The following is a 13,212-nucleotide window of genomic DNA, read 5'->3' on the forward strand; positions in this document are numbered from 1 at the left end:
CAACACTGCCGATTCTGAATAACAGGACAAGATATCAAATTCCCCCACTCCACATCTAAGTGAACCCAAAGGCCATAGCTGTTTCCATCAGACTGTCTCTAATGGGAAGGTTAGAGTCCATGTCTCAAGTGCTGGTTGGAAGAAGAAGATGGGGCAACAGGTGCATGGCACCTGGCTCACTAAAAGAGGCCAGTGAGTCAGGACAGAGCAGGTGCAAGATGGAGTGAGAAAGGTGGCCAGGGGCCAGCATGTCTTGGGCAGGTGGGTCCCAATGGAGTCCCCGGGCTGATTTGCAGGCCTGCTTCGTCCTGGGTTTCTCCACTGGCCTGCTGGGTTGGCTGGTAGATGACTGGTGGCTGGTAGATGGCTGGTAGATTCCCCAGTAGTCTGGGGAAGACTATGGGGACCCATCAGTGGGCAAGGCAGGCCCAGCCATGGCCCAAGCCTTGTGAAACCCACAGGCCTCCCCAGAGCGCGGCCTCCATGGAGGACCACCCAGAGCAGGGAGGGACCTTGGGCCTCAGTGACCCCAGTGGTCGGGGAGGGTTAAAGGGATTGCAGAAGGGCTGTCTCCAGAGGACCGTTAGCCACCTTTGGCTTACCCCCTCCCCTGTCTAAGGTTCATTCCACTGGTATTTATCAAATGCCTGTTATACTCCAGGTGCTGTTCTAGGCATTAGGGATTCACCAGTGAATGAAAAGGATAAAAACCCTGTCCTCAAGGAACTGACATTCAGGTGATGGGAGAAATAAAGAAGGAAAATAATAGCGTATGCTAAAAATACATGCTATAGAGGAAAATCAAGGAGAGAAGAAAAGGGGTGAGGGGGGATGCCATGTTTTATTGAGTGTTCAAAAGCCTCATCAAGAAGGTGACAACTGAGCAAAAGCTAGAAGGAAGTGAGGGAAAGAGCCACTCAGAGATCCGGGGAAAGCATTCCAGGCAGAGAAAGCAGCCAGTGCAAAGGCCCTGAGACAGGCAGGCCCATATGGAGACCAGTCAGAGAGGTGGTGGGATCAGCTAGCATCAGCCTTGGGGGTCAAGAGACAGTGTTTGGCTTTTATGGTGAGTGAGATGAGAGCCCTGGGAGGGTCCTGAGCAGAGAAGGGACAGGATGGGACTTCGGTTTCCCTATGATCCCACAGACTGCAGGAGGGTAGAGTGGAGGGCCTCAGGGCTGGATCTGGGAGACTAGTGAGACAGTTGTGAACCAGGGAATAATGACGATGGGCTGAGACCAAGCCAGGCTTAGTGGAGGCAGATCCCGCATCTGTGTTGAAGATTAAATGGACTCTCTGGGCAATCCTGGTATGCTGGTACCTCACTTAGAGCTCTCAGATACCTCCTGGGTTTTGTTGTGTTGTTGTGGCTTTTCCACGTGAATTGCCGATGCCCTGGGAAAAGCTAGCAAGGCAGAGCACCCAGAGTATGGGAGCTGTGGGAAGTCAGCCACAGCCAAGAACTGTCAGTCTACGACCAGGACCAGAAAGGCTCCTGGAATATCCATACCAGGATGGGAGGTATCTGAGAGCATAGGTGGAGATGGTGGCTGGTATCCTCCTGGGAAATCTGACCTCAGATTGCTGGGAGCAGACACCATTCTTGCTTGGCCCCAGGAACCTGGCAGACACAGGGCCTTGGGTCAGAGTAATGCTGTCCACCCACGCCCACAGAGACAAGGCTTGGGGAGGGCAGCCAGGGGCATTGCCCAGCCTCCCCCAGGTCCTCACAACACCATGGTTAAACCCTGCCTCTCCGAATGAATATTGAAACCGCTGCCCCGAATGTGTGGTCAGTAAATGTACTTTTTTCTTTTACCCCTTTCACTTCTGTATTATTTCAGTGCTTTTCATAAGCATATTCTAATTTTTTAAGTTTTAGAAATCATTACAGAGGCAAAGAGAGAAAAAAGGGGGCAGATAAACAATGGGGGTGTTGAGGCTTCTAGGAAAAACTGGGAATAAATTTAGGCATCTAGAAGTTTACGTAACGTAGTGTTTGTACTTAAGGCTAATTCAGAACGCCTCTGGCTGTCAGTATCAGAAGCTGAACTCGGCCTGGCTTGAGGAGCAAAAGGCACGAGTTGGCAGTGTCCCTCTGAAGCTGGTCTTTAGGGACCAGAGGTCAGGTGTTTCAGTGACATCAGGATCCCACCTATCTGCTGTATGGGTGATTTCTCCCATTCCCCATGTAGGGACATTTGGGGTCCCCCCGTCTTTCTGCCTCTTGTGTGCCTATAGGTCTTTCTTTGGGCAGTGTACACAAATGTGTCTTTACAGACAGATTCCAAATAGAGAAATTTTGCAGGGTCAAAGGGCACAGATGTTAAATATTTCAGGAAACTTGGCCAAACTGCCCTTCAAAATGAACTAGTTGGCTGAACTAGTTGGCTGCCACCCTCACCAACAGCGCACAAGGGGTGCGTGGTACAGGCAGTCACCCCGCAGCCTTGATTCTATTTGTCACACTGTGGGAGGCAGGGCACTGTCTGTGTGCCAAGGTGTTAGAGCCTCCTGGGCAACACCCCAGCTGGGCACTAGAGGCAGCATGACTGGGTCCCATGGCCCGGGCAAGTCCATCCAACCTTCCCAAGGTCCCCCCTACACTTCCCCCTACCCTCTAGGTCTTTCGGTCCCCAGGGGTAACCCTGATCACTGCCCTCTGTGCACGAAGAGAGACTCCTGGGTTGTATGGTTAGCATCGGCATTAGCATTAGCAGTGCTAGTAGGCTGGCACTGAAATCTACCCTCACTGGAGGCTGGAAACAGCCAAGGCACCTTCTCCAATTGTTTCAGACATCCTCCGCATAGACAGCCTCTGGCAGTTTGAGAACTTGAGGAAGCTACAGCTGGACAACAACATCATTGAGAAGATCGAGGGCCTGGAGCATCTCGTACACCTGGTCTGGCTGGGTAAGGACCCCTCCTGCCCATGCTAATCCAAGGTGACTGCCCGGCCAAGGTTATTGCCTCACCAGTGATTTTCCTCTGGCCACCAAGCATCAGCCGGGTACAGTAGAAGGTCTGTCTACTGGGAACAAGAAAGCTACTCTTTTTAAAAGCCTGAGGCCTTGGCTGGGCAGAGCCAGCAAAGATGTGCTTGGACATGCCAAGCCAGAATATTCTGACCCACCATCCCAACTGGGAGAGGGTCAGGGGAGCAGCCTTGGACTCCCCCTAGTTATTCTAGATTCAGTGGGCCCTGGCAGCCAGGGCACCTAGAGCAAACCAGAAACAATTATGGGCCAACCGAGGTCACTGGGATGAGTGGAGGCATCAGGCTCCCAGCGGAGCTCTCTCAGGCTGACTCTAGAGCTCGAGCCCACATGGCTAACACCTCACGGGGGGTTTGTTTTGTTTTAAAATTTTATTTACTTATTTGACAGACAGAGATCATAAGTAGGCAGAGAGGCAGGTAGAAAGTGGTGGCGGGGGGGGGGGGTGGGTGGGGAAGCAGGGTCCCTGCTGAGCAGAGAGCCCGATGTGGGGCTTGATCCCAGGACTCTGAGATCATGACCTGAGCTGAAGGCAGAGGCTTAACCCACTGAGCCACCCAGGCACCCTGGCCTCACAGGGTTTTGATGAACAAGGAGAGGGGGCTGATTGGGAAGCTCTTTACACTGTGGGCTGATGTTGCCCTCACAGCAATCCTACCAGGGGTTGTTAAAATCCTGATGTGCAGAAGAAGAGGTGACGCTCTGCGAGACCGAGGCACTTGCCCTCCAGCAGAGGGGGCATGCAAGCCCGCATGTGCCTGACCTCAGAGCCCGCGCTCCCCCTGTCAGGCTGCTCCCCATCATTGGCAACTCTGGATTTGCCTAAAGACTCTCAGCTATGGTGGTTCTGACAGTCCCCAGCTCACAGCAGCCCCACAGACAGGATCATGTTGTCACATTTGCAGCTGCAGACGCTGGGAGGCTACAGGCAGCAGAGGTGGCCCACAGCCGGGTCTTTTGCCCCAGGTAAGCCCTGCTGGTACCCTAGCACCCATCAATGCCAAGTCTGGGCATGGCGGTCCACTTGCATTGCCAAGAGTCCTTGTCTCTATAGGAGATGAAGGGGAGAAGGTGCTGGGTCAGTGCAGACCCTGAGCCATGCCCCCTCTGGAAGGCCTGCCAGCTTCCGGGTGTCTCAACGGCAGGCTTTTAGGTGAGAGCTTCTAGATCCAGCTGCCATCAAACCAGTGCCACAGGTCCCCATGAGACACTCCTGGGATACCCAGGCTTCCATGGGCGTGAGAGGGCAGAGGGGAAATTTCTGGTAAAATGTCAGGTTATCCTCCTCAAAGAGTCAGAAGCTGGCCTTTGTCTGGCCATAGCCCCAGTCACCCAGGGACCGCATGACAACCAGGAAGACCTGGGCCCTGGGGTGCAGGGGAGTGGGGAGATGGTGTCCCCAGGGTTCGGCAGCCCCCACCTCATGCCTGCTGGTGGCCCACCGCGTCAGCTGTCCCAGGGCTGAGGCTTCCTGGAACCAGCTAGCATGGGCCCTCCAAAGCTGAGTATGCACATCTTGTCCCAAAGAGATGTTGGGACAGCGGGCTGCTAGCTTGAAATCAGACACGATGGGGGGGATATACACCACAGATATGGGCAAGCACTGCATTTCACGGCCTCCCTCCCCCTTTCTCCAGCCTCCTTGTCAAACACAGCACACAGCCAGTTCCCATGCAGTTCTGAAGAACAGAAAACTGGCTACGTGGTGGGAAAGGGAGTGGGTGGCCTTGGCATATGGCAGATCCCAGTTCAGTGCCATCTCTGGCCACATACTGCTTTCACACCAGTTCGTGCTAGAGAGGGCCTAGTGTCTCCTTTGGGGCTCGGAGTGGGGGCAGTGAGGGAAAGAGAATCTCCAGCAGACTCCGCTGAGCACAGAGCCTGATGCAGGGCTCGATCTACAACCCAAGGTCATGACCTGAGCCAAAACCATTAGCCTGAGGCTGAACCGACTGCTTCACCGACTGTGCCAGCCAGGCACCCCAGGTGGCATTATTCGTAAAATGCCCATAGCAGTGAGGGAAGGAGGCCCTCCCAGCAGACTCCTTCCACTCCAAGATGCACCATTTTGGACCTGCCATTCGTCATTTCCATCCTGGAACAAGCCCAGAGCACAGACAGGAGCCTTTGCCCTCATGTACCCAGGCAGGAAGACAAGTGGCAGGATGGGAGAAGGCAGTAATAGTTTGAGACCACAGGAAAGAATCCAGGCACAGCTTCTAGAAAACCGTAAGCTGTCACACAGTGAGTCTGTGATTGGCCTGTTGCCTTCGTGCTGTCCCCCAGAGTGTGAGTAGCTCTGACGTGTTGGTTTCAAGACAGTCCACCCACTGGGCCCTCACAGCCCTCTTCCTTCCAGACCTGTCCTTCAACAACATCGAGGCCATCGAGGGGCTGGACACGCTGGTAAACCTGGAGGACCTGAGCCTGTTCAACAACCGGATCACCAAGATTGACTCCCTGGACGCCCTGGTCAAGCTGCAGGTGCTGTCACTGGGCAACAACCAGATCGGTAACATGATGAATGTGAGTTCTCGGCCTGGGACTGCAGCTGCCGCCCTTGCTGCTCCTGCTGACCTTCCAGCCTGGGGCAGGGGACAGGGCTGGGCTCTCTAGAGCATCTGAGCAACTGGGGATGGGGGAGGGGGATCTATGGCCAGGGGAAATGTAGACTTAGCCTTCTAGATCACCCCCTTCTAGAAAAGCCAGAAATCCAGACTCTGCCACCAGACATTGGATCATGTTTAAACACCAAGTTTAACCCACACTTAGCCCACTGGTGGAGGCCAGGTCGCACCTCTCTCCCTCTTCCCCTGAGCCCCACACTCTTTTTTTTTTTTTTTTTTTTTAATTTATTTGACAGAGATCACAAGTAGACAGAGAGGCAGGCAGAGAGAGAGAGAAAAGGAACAGGCTCCCTGCTGAGCAGAGAGCCTGATGCGGGGCTCAATCCCAGGACCCTGGGATCATGACCCAAGCCGAAGGCAGAGGCTTTAACCCACTGAGCTACCCAGGTGCCCCTCTACACTCTCTTATTAAACATTTCCTGAGATGAGGATCTATTTGGATATGGGGTCTTGGGCCTGAGCTCAAGGGTACAGAGATAAACAAGGTCTGGTCCCTTTGGGGGAGCCCAGCACACATCCACATAATCAAGACACGAGGTGACAAGAAGCCAGCATCAGCCTGGGGCATTGGCGATATGGGGGAAGGCAAGGTGACCCCACTGCACGCCCCCAGAACAGGTGAGCCGGGGCTGGGCCACATTCTCCTCCGCTCTCGGAGACCTCTGGGTCCCTTGACTGGTATGTTCCCTCATATTCCATGTATATATTCTTATAACACTTACCCCCAAATGGTAATGATTTTATTTGCTCTCTAAACCATTCCGTTTCCCTGCCCCTTGAAAGTAAGCCCTTGGTACAAGGGAAGGGACGGCGTGAGCTTTGTTCCCACCGTGTCCCCAAGGCCTAGCGCATGCCTGAGGCCTGTTAGGAGCTTAATAGAGTTTGTGGAACAAATAAACACAGGACTGAGAGAAATTCCTTCCGAAAAGCATGCTAGGTTTATTCTTTTGCATAGTACAGCATCTGGTCGTTCAGAAGATCCTGCCAAGGGAAACACTGGCTATGTTGTTGACTTTCCCTGCCTTACTAAAATAAAATATGGGAAGAATAAATGGCAGGTGGCAAGTGTCCCTCTGTTATCCACTTAATCCAAGGTTACTAGAAACGGGATTCCATTTATTTTAACGATCTGGCCCTGGCACACGGTTTATAAGGGAAAAGGCACGCCTACCCTGAGCAAACAGTAGTAACCACCACCATTTACAGAGTGGGTGAGAGGCCACTCCAGGGGCTATTTCTGGAGCTCATTTCCTTTGGTCCCTCCATACCTGTGACACACAGAACACATCCTTGTACCCATATTACAGATGAGGAAACGGAGGCTCACAGCCACAAGGCAACTTGCCCAAGGTCCCACAGCCAGTCTTTGAACCCAGGTCTGCTGATCCAGACAGCTGTCCAGCCTGGAACCCCCAGCCTGCTCCTTGCTTGTCTCTCCACCCACCACCGACAGTGTCATGGCCAGGCTGCGGACTCAGGCAGAGAGCCGAGGGGAGAGGCTGGCGGGGCTGGTTTCCATTTTGCGGCCGCCGGGAAAATGGGTTGCTCTCCCTCCTTCTCCCCAGATCATCTACCTGCGGCGGTTCAAGGACCTGCGCTCGCTCAGCCTCTCTGGGAACCCCATCGCAGAGTCAGAGGATTACAAGATGTTCATCTGTGCCTACCTTCCTGACCTCGTGTACCTGGACTTCCGGCGCATCGATGACCACATGGCAAGTGTCTCCCTCGGGGTCTCCCAGCTCGAGCCCATGCCTAGGGGGCACTCAGGTGATGGGGAGCACCTGGGAGAGCCTAGCAGGAGCGGGGAGGAAGACCAGCCCACGGGTCTTAGGGCTGACCCTGCCCGGCCTGGGCCCCAGAGCAGAGCACAGCGCCTAGGTGAACGGGGCCACCTTCCAAGTGTGGGGCCCACTGTTTGCCAGAACCTTCTGGAAGATCCACAGAGATGGGGTGGGGTCAGAGAGCTGCCCGTCATCAGACCATGCCTTTCTCTTGTCCCATGACAGTACCAGAACCTGAGGCTTGAACTCTAAAACTCTCAAGTTTGGTGTTTTGTTTTTCATTTAGACAATAACTTGAAGGTCAGACTGGGGTCCAGTGCTTGCAATAGGCCAGAGAGCTGTTGGGGTGTGTTTCAAAGCTCATTGTAGGACCAGGGGACAGCCTAACATAGCATAGTTCCAAAGGCATTCTCTCCCCAGTCCCCAGAAGTTTCCATAAAGGGCAGACAGCCGAGTCTGGGCATTCCCACTGTGCAGCAAGGAAACAAAGGCTCCTTTCACAATTCTGAGACTTGGCTAGAAGCATCAAGATAAATAATAAGTCAGAGGGTATCAGAGCAGAGGTCTGCAAAGCAGGGACACCTGGAACTCCCATGTCACTTGACTGTCTGCCCTGAGGCCAGCTGCAACCAGCCCCGAGCCCCTGGCCTCTTGGTGCTGTAGGGCTTGGGCCCCAGAACAGCTGAGCCCAGACCTAGGCCATGCAGGAGAGGGGCCAGGACGTCTCTGGGTCTCCAGCTGGGGTGCTGGATGGCTGGCGTGCCGCTCCCCTCAGCGGGACTGTGGGAGGACAGAGGTCTAAGAGCAGGCTCTTGAGGTGCCTCTCTGCTCTGTGGAGCTCTCCTGGAGGGCTCCCCCTTTTTCATAGGCCTTCACTGGACCTTCCAGAAGGCCCTGGTTTCATAAGCCACTTTTCAGTTGAGGCCCTGGACTGTACCTGAAGGCAGGTCCTCCACTCAATGCGGGGGAACAGAGGACAGTCCCCACAAAGCACACAGTATGGGCAGGAGCTGTGAGCTTGTGCTGCTTTGTGGGTGGGTGGGGGGAGTGGGGCCATGTTGGGGTTTTGGACTAATCCAGGCAAAGGTGGAGGCCTGTGGGGAACCCTGAGCATTTTCAGCAGAATTCCTGATGTAGTCAGCAGTTCAGGGATCCAGTGACTGGTGTGGAGAATGGGGGCCGGAGAGATGTGGGACAGGGGGAAGGGAAGCAGAAAGGCAGAGGGCAGGGCTGGGGAAATGGAAAGGAGAAGAGGGGTCAGATACTAGAGAATTTTAAAAATCTAAATTTCCTTATTAAAGTATCAATACATAAGAAAACAATATAAACATGCAACTCAATGAATAACATTTTTAAAAAAAGATTTTATTTATTTGAGAGAGAGCGAGAAAGTGCACACATGATGGTGGGGGTGGGGAGAGGCAGAGGCGAAGCAGACTCCCTGGTGAGAGGGGAGCCTGTGCTATGTTGGGCTCAACCCCAGGACCCTGGGATTATGACCTGAGCTGAAGGCAGACGCTTAACTGACTGGGCCACCCAGGCGCCCCCAAATAGCAGATCTTTAGAAGGATTTCAGCTCTGCAATATAAGCCCTTTGCAGCCAAGGCCCAAATTACGGCACAAAACTACAATGATCCCTATACTGACCTGGTGTTCAGGAGTGAGAGATGGCGGCAGGTGGGGCCTTGCAGGCCACGGCAGGAGCATGTCATCACCCTATGCCCAAGAGGAAGGCCTACCAGGGAAGCAGGGGACTGACTGACAAGATGGGGTTTGCATTGCACAGAATGGCTCTGGCTCTCTGGGGGGACTTTGCAGACTAGGTGCTCAGGGGAGGCCAGCAAGGAGGCTAAGGCAGGGGTCCTGGCCAGAGAGGATGGGGAGACGTGATCAGGAGCTAGTAGGGACAGGCCCGGGTGCAGCCAGGGTCTGATGGGCAGGGAAGGGTCCAGGAGGTCTCCTGGGTCTCTGGCTGGGGTGCTGGATGCTTGGGGGCTGCCCACCCCGTGGGACCATGGGAGGATAGAGGTCCATCTTGGACATGGTGAGTCAGCAGTGCTCTTGGGGCAGCCGGAGGAGAGAAGGCTTCAGAAGCTCCATCTGGCTCTCAGAGGTAGGATCTGGGCTGAAGGTAAAGAGCAGAGTGTCATTTGAGGAAGGAACAATCAGACGTGCTTGTGCTTCGTGCCTTAGTGCTGGTGAGATCACCTGGGGTGTGTAGAGTAAGCCAAGGGGGAGGACTGAGCCCTAGGACCAGCAGTCCCTGGTGGCTACAGGGGGATGAGCAGGAGGGGTAGGAGGAGAGCCAAGAGGGCAAGACACAGAGGCCCTTGTCCCCAGGCCTATGACTTGGGTAACTCATTTGACCTCTCTCCCCCATGGTGAATCCCAGAGCCAGAACACTCCCTATGGAGAGCCGGGGGCACATGTCACTGTGGCCTGTGGCCCCTGCCCCAGGACATGTCCCGCAGATCCTCTGTCTGCCTGTGCTGCTTTCCCCCATCTTCCGGGTCCTTCCCTAATTTCCCTTAACCTCAGAATACTTGGAAAAGGCCTTGAAGAAGGAAGCCATTCTTGCGCACACAGTCTTACTGGGGGCTGTCCACACCCCAGCCATGCCAGAGGGGCTGCAGGATGGCAGAGGCCGGCGTGGCCGGGAGGGCCTGAACATGCCCCGGGAACAGTGCTGCTCCCCGTTCCCCCCTCAGAAAGAGCTGGCAGAGAGCAAGCACCAGTATAGCATCGACGAGCTGAAGCACCGAGAGAACCTGATTCAGGCCCGGCTGGATGATGAGCTAGCCTGGCAGGTGGAGCTGGAGAAGCACAAGGTACTCTGCTGGGGGAGGGGGGACTGCCACCTGCCTCCTGTCTCCTGCCTCCCTCTGCCCTGGCTCCAGGATGCTGGCCACGGCTCATGGGCCTGATGTGATGAACGTCTGCAGGGTCCAGGCCCCGGAAACTTGTCTTGACAGAGAACGTATGCCGGGCTGCCTCTCCTCGCTCCCATGGAGAGTGTCTGTCATCCACAGGCCAGCGCCCTGTCCCCACCTTGCTCTGCTTGCCACCTGCCCCTGGAGCCAGCTCCAGCTCGACCTGGACTCCACCTGCCTCATCTCCTCACTGGCGGCCCGGGTTCCAGCCTGAGGGCTGGGGAAAGGAGCTGATAGACCAGTTCCTTTTCTTAAACCCATTGGGTAGTTCCCTGGCAGCCAGGAAGGTTTGAGTCCTTCCTCAGCACAGCCCCAGGCCCGTTCCTCCAGCCATACTGAGCCACGTGCCACCTTCAGTTAATGCCTCAGGACCTTTGCACGTGCTAGCCTCTGGCCCAGCATGCCCTTCCCTGCCTTCTTTGATGGCTGAAGCCCCAGAGGAGCATCCCCTCCTCCACTCTCCACACTGTGTCCAGTGACCCTGGTGACCAGGGCGGGGCCTGGCCCACTAAGCCCTCGCCAGGGCCTGTGAGATGAGTTTGAGTCCTCCAAGCCCTCTGTTTCTGACCATAGGCCGCGTTCGTCGAGCACCTGAATGGCTCCTTCCTGTTTGACAGCATGTACACCGAGGACGTAGAAGGCAACAAGCTGGCCTACCTGCCTGGCGTTGGCGAGCTCCTGCAGGGATATCCTTCCAAGTTCATGGCCGCCGCCTCTGACAGAACCTGGGCCCCACACCGCCAAGGGGCAGGTCCCCTTCTGCTCAGCCTGGGGGAAGGGCTGTCTAGATTTCAGGGGACACACTGAGTCTCTGACTGGCATGGCACAGGGTCTGCTGTGCTCCGCAAGCCAGGTTGTCCAAGAGGGAAAATTGAAGAGTGTGTCTGTGGCACTAAGCCACAGGACCTGTTTTTAGTTGCTTCTGCTGTGTGCTTTGCATACCAAGTTTATAATTTCCCAGCTGCCCACTGGATGGGTCCTGTGATGAATCCCATTTTATAGTCGGGAAAGCTAGACTTGGAAAGGGTGATTTGTCCAAGGTCATGCAGTTAGAAGCTGGGATTCAAGCCCTTGTCAATGGGGCTAAGAGCCTGCATCATTTCCATGCACACAAGTGTGTGTGGAGCCCAGAGAATGTGACTGGCACTTGTCATCATGGCTACGGGCAAGATAATGGCACCATCCCTGGGTAGAAAGAAACTCTCTCTTAAAAACCCAGCATTTTAGAAAGGGTGAGGCTAAGCAGAAGGTGACAGATGGTTTCCCAGCTGGGCTGTACCGTCCATCAGCTAGGTGAGCTGGGCCAGCTGGGCTCCCATCTGGGCTGTTGAGCCTGCCTGACCTCTGACCTCAAGGACTCCATGCTGCAGGTGAGGACGCTGAGGCCCGGGGCCAGGTGAAGCAGCTGGGCAGGGAGAAGCAGCAGCAGAGCTGGGCCTTGAACCTGGATCTCTCTGCTTCAAGCCTGTAGTTCCCTGACCTCTGCAGGCTCCCTCAGCCCGCCTGCAGCAGGTGAGCACAAAGACAGGCCTCCAACAAAGCTGCCCCCTGGAAAACACACCAGAAAACAGAGCTACACACCACTCAGCTCCCTGGCTGGGGCTGGCTCCCCCTGGGCTCCTGGCCCTTTGAGGTCCCCCTCTCTTCTGCTCTGTAGTTCCCCACCCCCCCATCCCATGGCCCCTGCTTCCTTTCCTGAGGCCAGTCCCATTCCTGAATCCTTCAGGTTGGAGACAGAAATGCCCTAGCACCACGGTAGACTCCGAATGTCAACTCCCACCTCCATGCCAGGAGCTACCACCACCTTCATCTTACACCCCGCCGGCAACCTTGCCCCCAAGACAGCCAGCCACTCTCCTTAGCAGCCACTCACCTATAAGGACAAATTCGTCATCATCTGCCTGAACATTTTTGAATATGGCCTGAAACAGCAGGAGAAGCGGAAATTGGAGCTTGACACCTTCAATGAGTGTGTCAAGGAGGCCATCCAGGAAAACCAGGAGCAGGGCAAACACAGGATTGCCGAGTTCGAGGAGAAGCACTTGCTGGTAGGCTCTGCCCTGCCCTGTCCTCCCCCTGCCTTCTGCTCCAGATGCTGACCCCACCCCTCGGCCTGGCCCCACTGCTGGGGATACACACCATCTACCTCTGACGACCCCTATGACCCATGGTCATTGTCCCCATTTGCCAGCAGTCACACAACTCAGTGGCAGAGGCAAGTTTGGCCTTCCACTGGCACCACCAGCCACAGCTCCATCAGCACGCCAGGGCTGAGCCCCGGGTGAGGCCTGTGGGCCTCCACCTAAAACACACCTGGGGTTCAAGGTAGAGTCCTCATTACTGTTAATAATGGTATTATTGTTGCCACTCCTGTTACAATGACAATACGACTGCTCTTTTGTTCATTCATTCATTTAGCAGACATTTTCTGAGCCCCATCCCAGTGCCTAGTCCTGGGAAGCTGGCCCCTTCTGGACATGGTTCCTGCCCTTAGCGAACTCCCAGTTAGCACAGGGTGCAGACCCAGGCCCTCCCCACTGTAGCAGGGAGCCAGTAGGCTTGATCAGGCTGAGGCTCACAGGACAAAGAGAAATGGGCCGGGGATGGTGGAGGAAGGGCATCCCAGCTGAGGAAGCAGGCCCAGGTGTTTTGGACCTGCTGATCCCAGGCCACTTGGCCGAGCCCAAGCATTGGCCATGTGTGCTTGGTGGGACATGTTTCTTTTAGTCAGTATTGGAATTATTTTAGAGAGCGAGCCAGCACACACAAGTGTGTGTGGGGTGGAGGGGTGGAAGGAGAGGGAGGGAGAGAAGCTTAAGTAGTCTTCACGCCCACCAATACAGAGCCCCACGCTGGGTTCAATCTCACCACGCTGAGA

At 55.1% G+C, this 13,212-nt stretch overlaps 1 protein-coding gene across 4 annotated transcripts in view; it reads left to right on the top strand.

The window, feature by feature from the left end:
• The window catches only part of DRC3 (dynein regulatory complex subunit 3), a 31,030-nt gene that overhangs the window by 4,381 nt on the left and 13,437 nt on the right, over positions 1 to 13,212 (top strand). For 2 of the 4 annotated variants that reach the window (XM_004776514.3, XM_045083653.1), the window contains exons 3-8: positions 2,797 to 2,913; positions 5,356 to 5,522; positions 7,189 to 7,335; positions 10,113 to 10,232; positions 10,908 to 11,020; positions 12,208 to 12,382. In XM_004776514.3, coding sequence (XP_004776571.1) covers positions 2,797 to 2,913; positions 5,356 to 5,522; positions 7,189 to 7,335; positions 10,113 to 10,232; positions 10,908 to 11,020; positions 12,208 to 12,382 — 839 coding nt within the window. Of the gene's footprint in view, positions 1 to 2,796; positions 2,914 to 3,901; positions 3,963 to 4,050; positions 4,150 to 5,355; positions 5,523 to 7,188; positions 7,336 to 10,112; positions 10,233 to 10,907; positions 11,021 to 12,207; positions 12,383 to 13,212 lie in introns of all 4 variants that reach the window. The other 2 variants (XM_004776519.3, XM_004776515.3) reach the window with 2 other exon arrangements.

Source organism: Mustela putorius, unplaced genomic scaffold (genome assembly GCF_011764305.1).
Source record: "Mustela putorius furo isolate JIRA1106 unplaced genomic scaffold, ASM1176430v1.1 tig00000731_pilon_pilon_pilon, whole genome shotgun sequence".
NCBI lineage: Eukaryota > Metazoa > Chordata > Mammalia > Carnivora > Mustelidae > Mustela > Mustela putorius.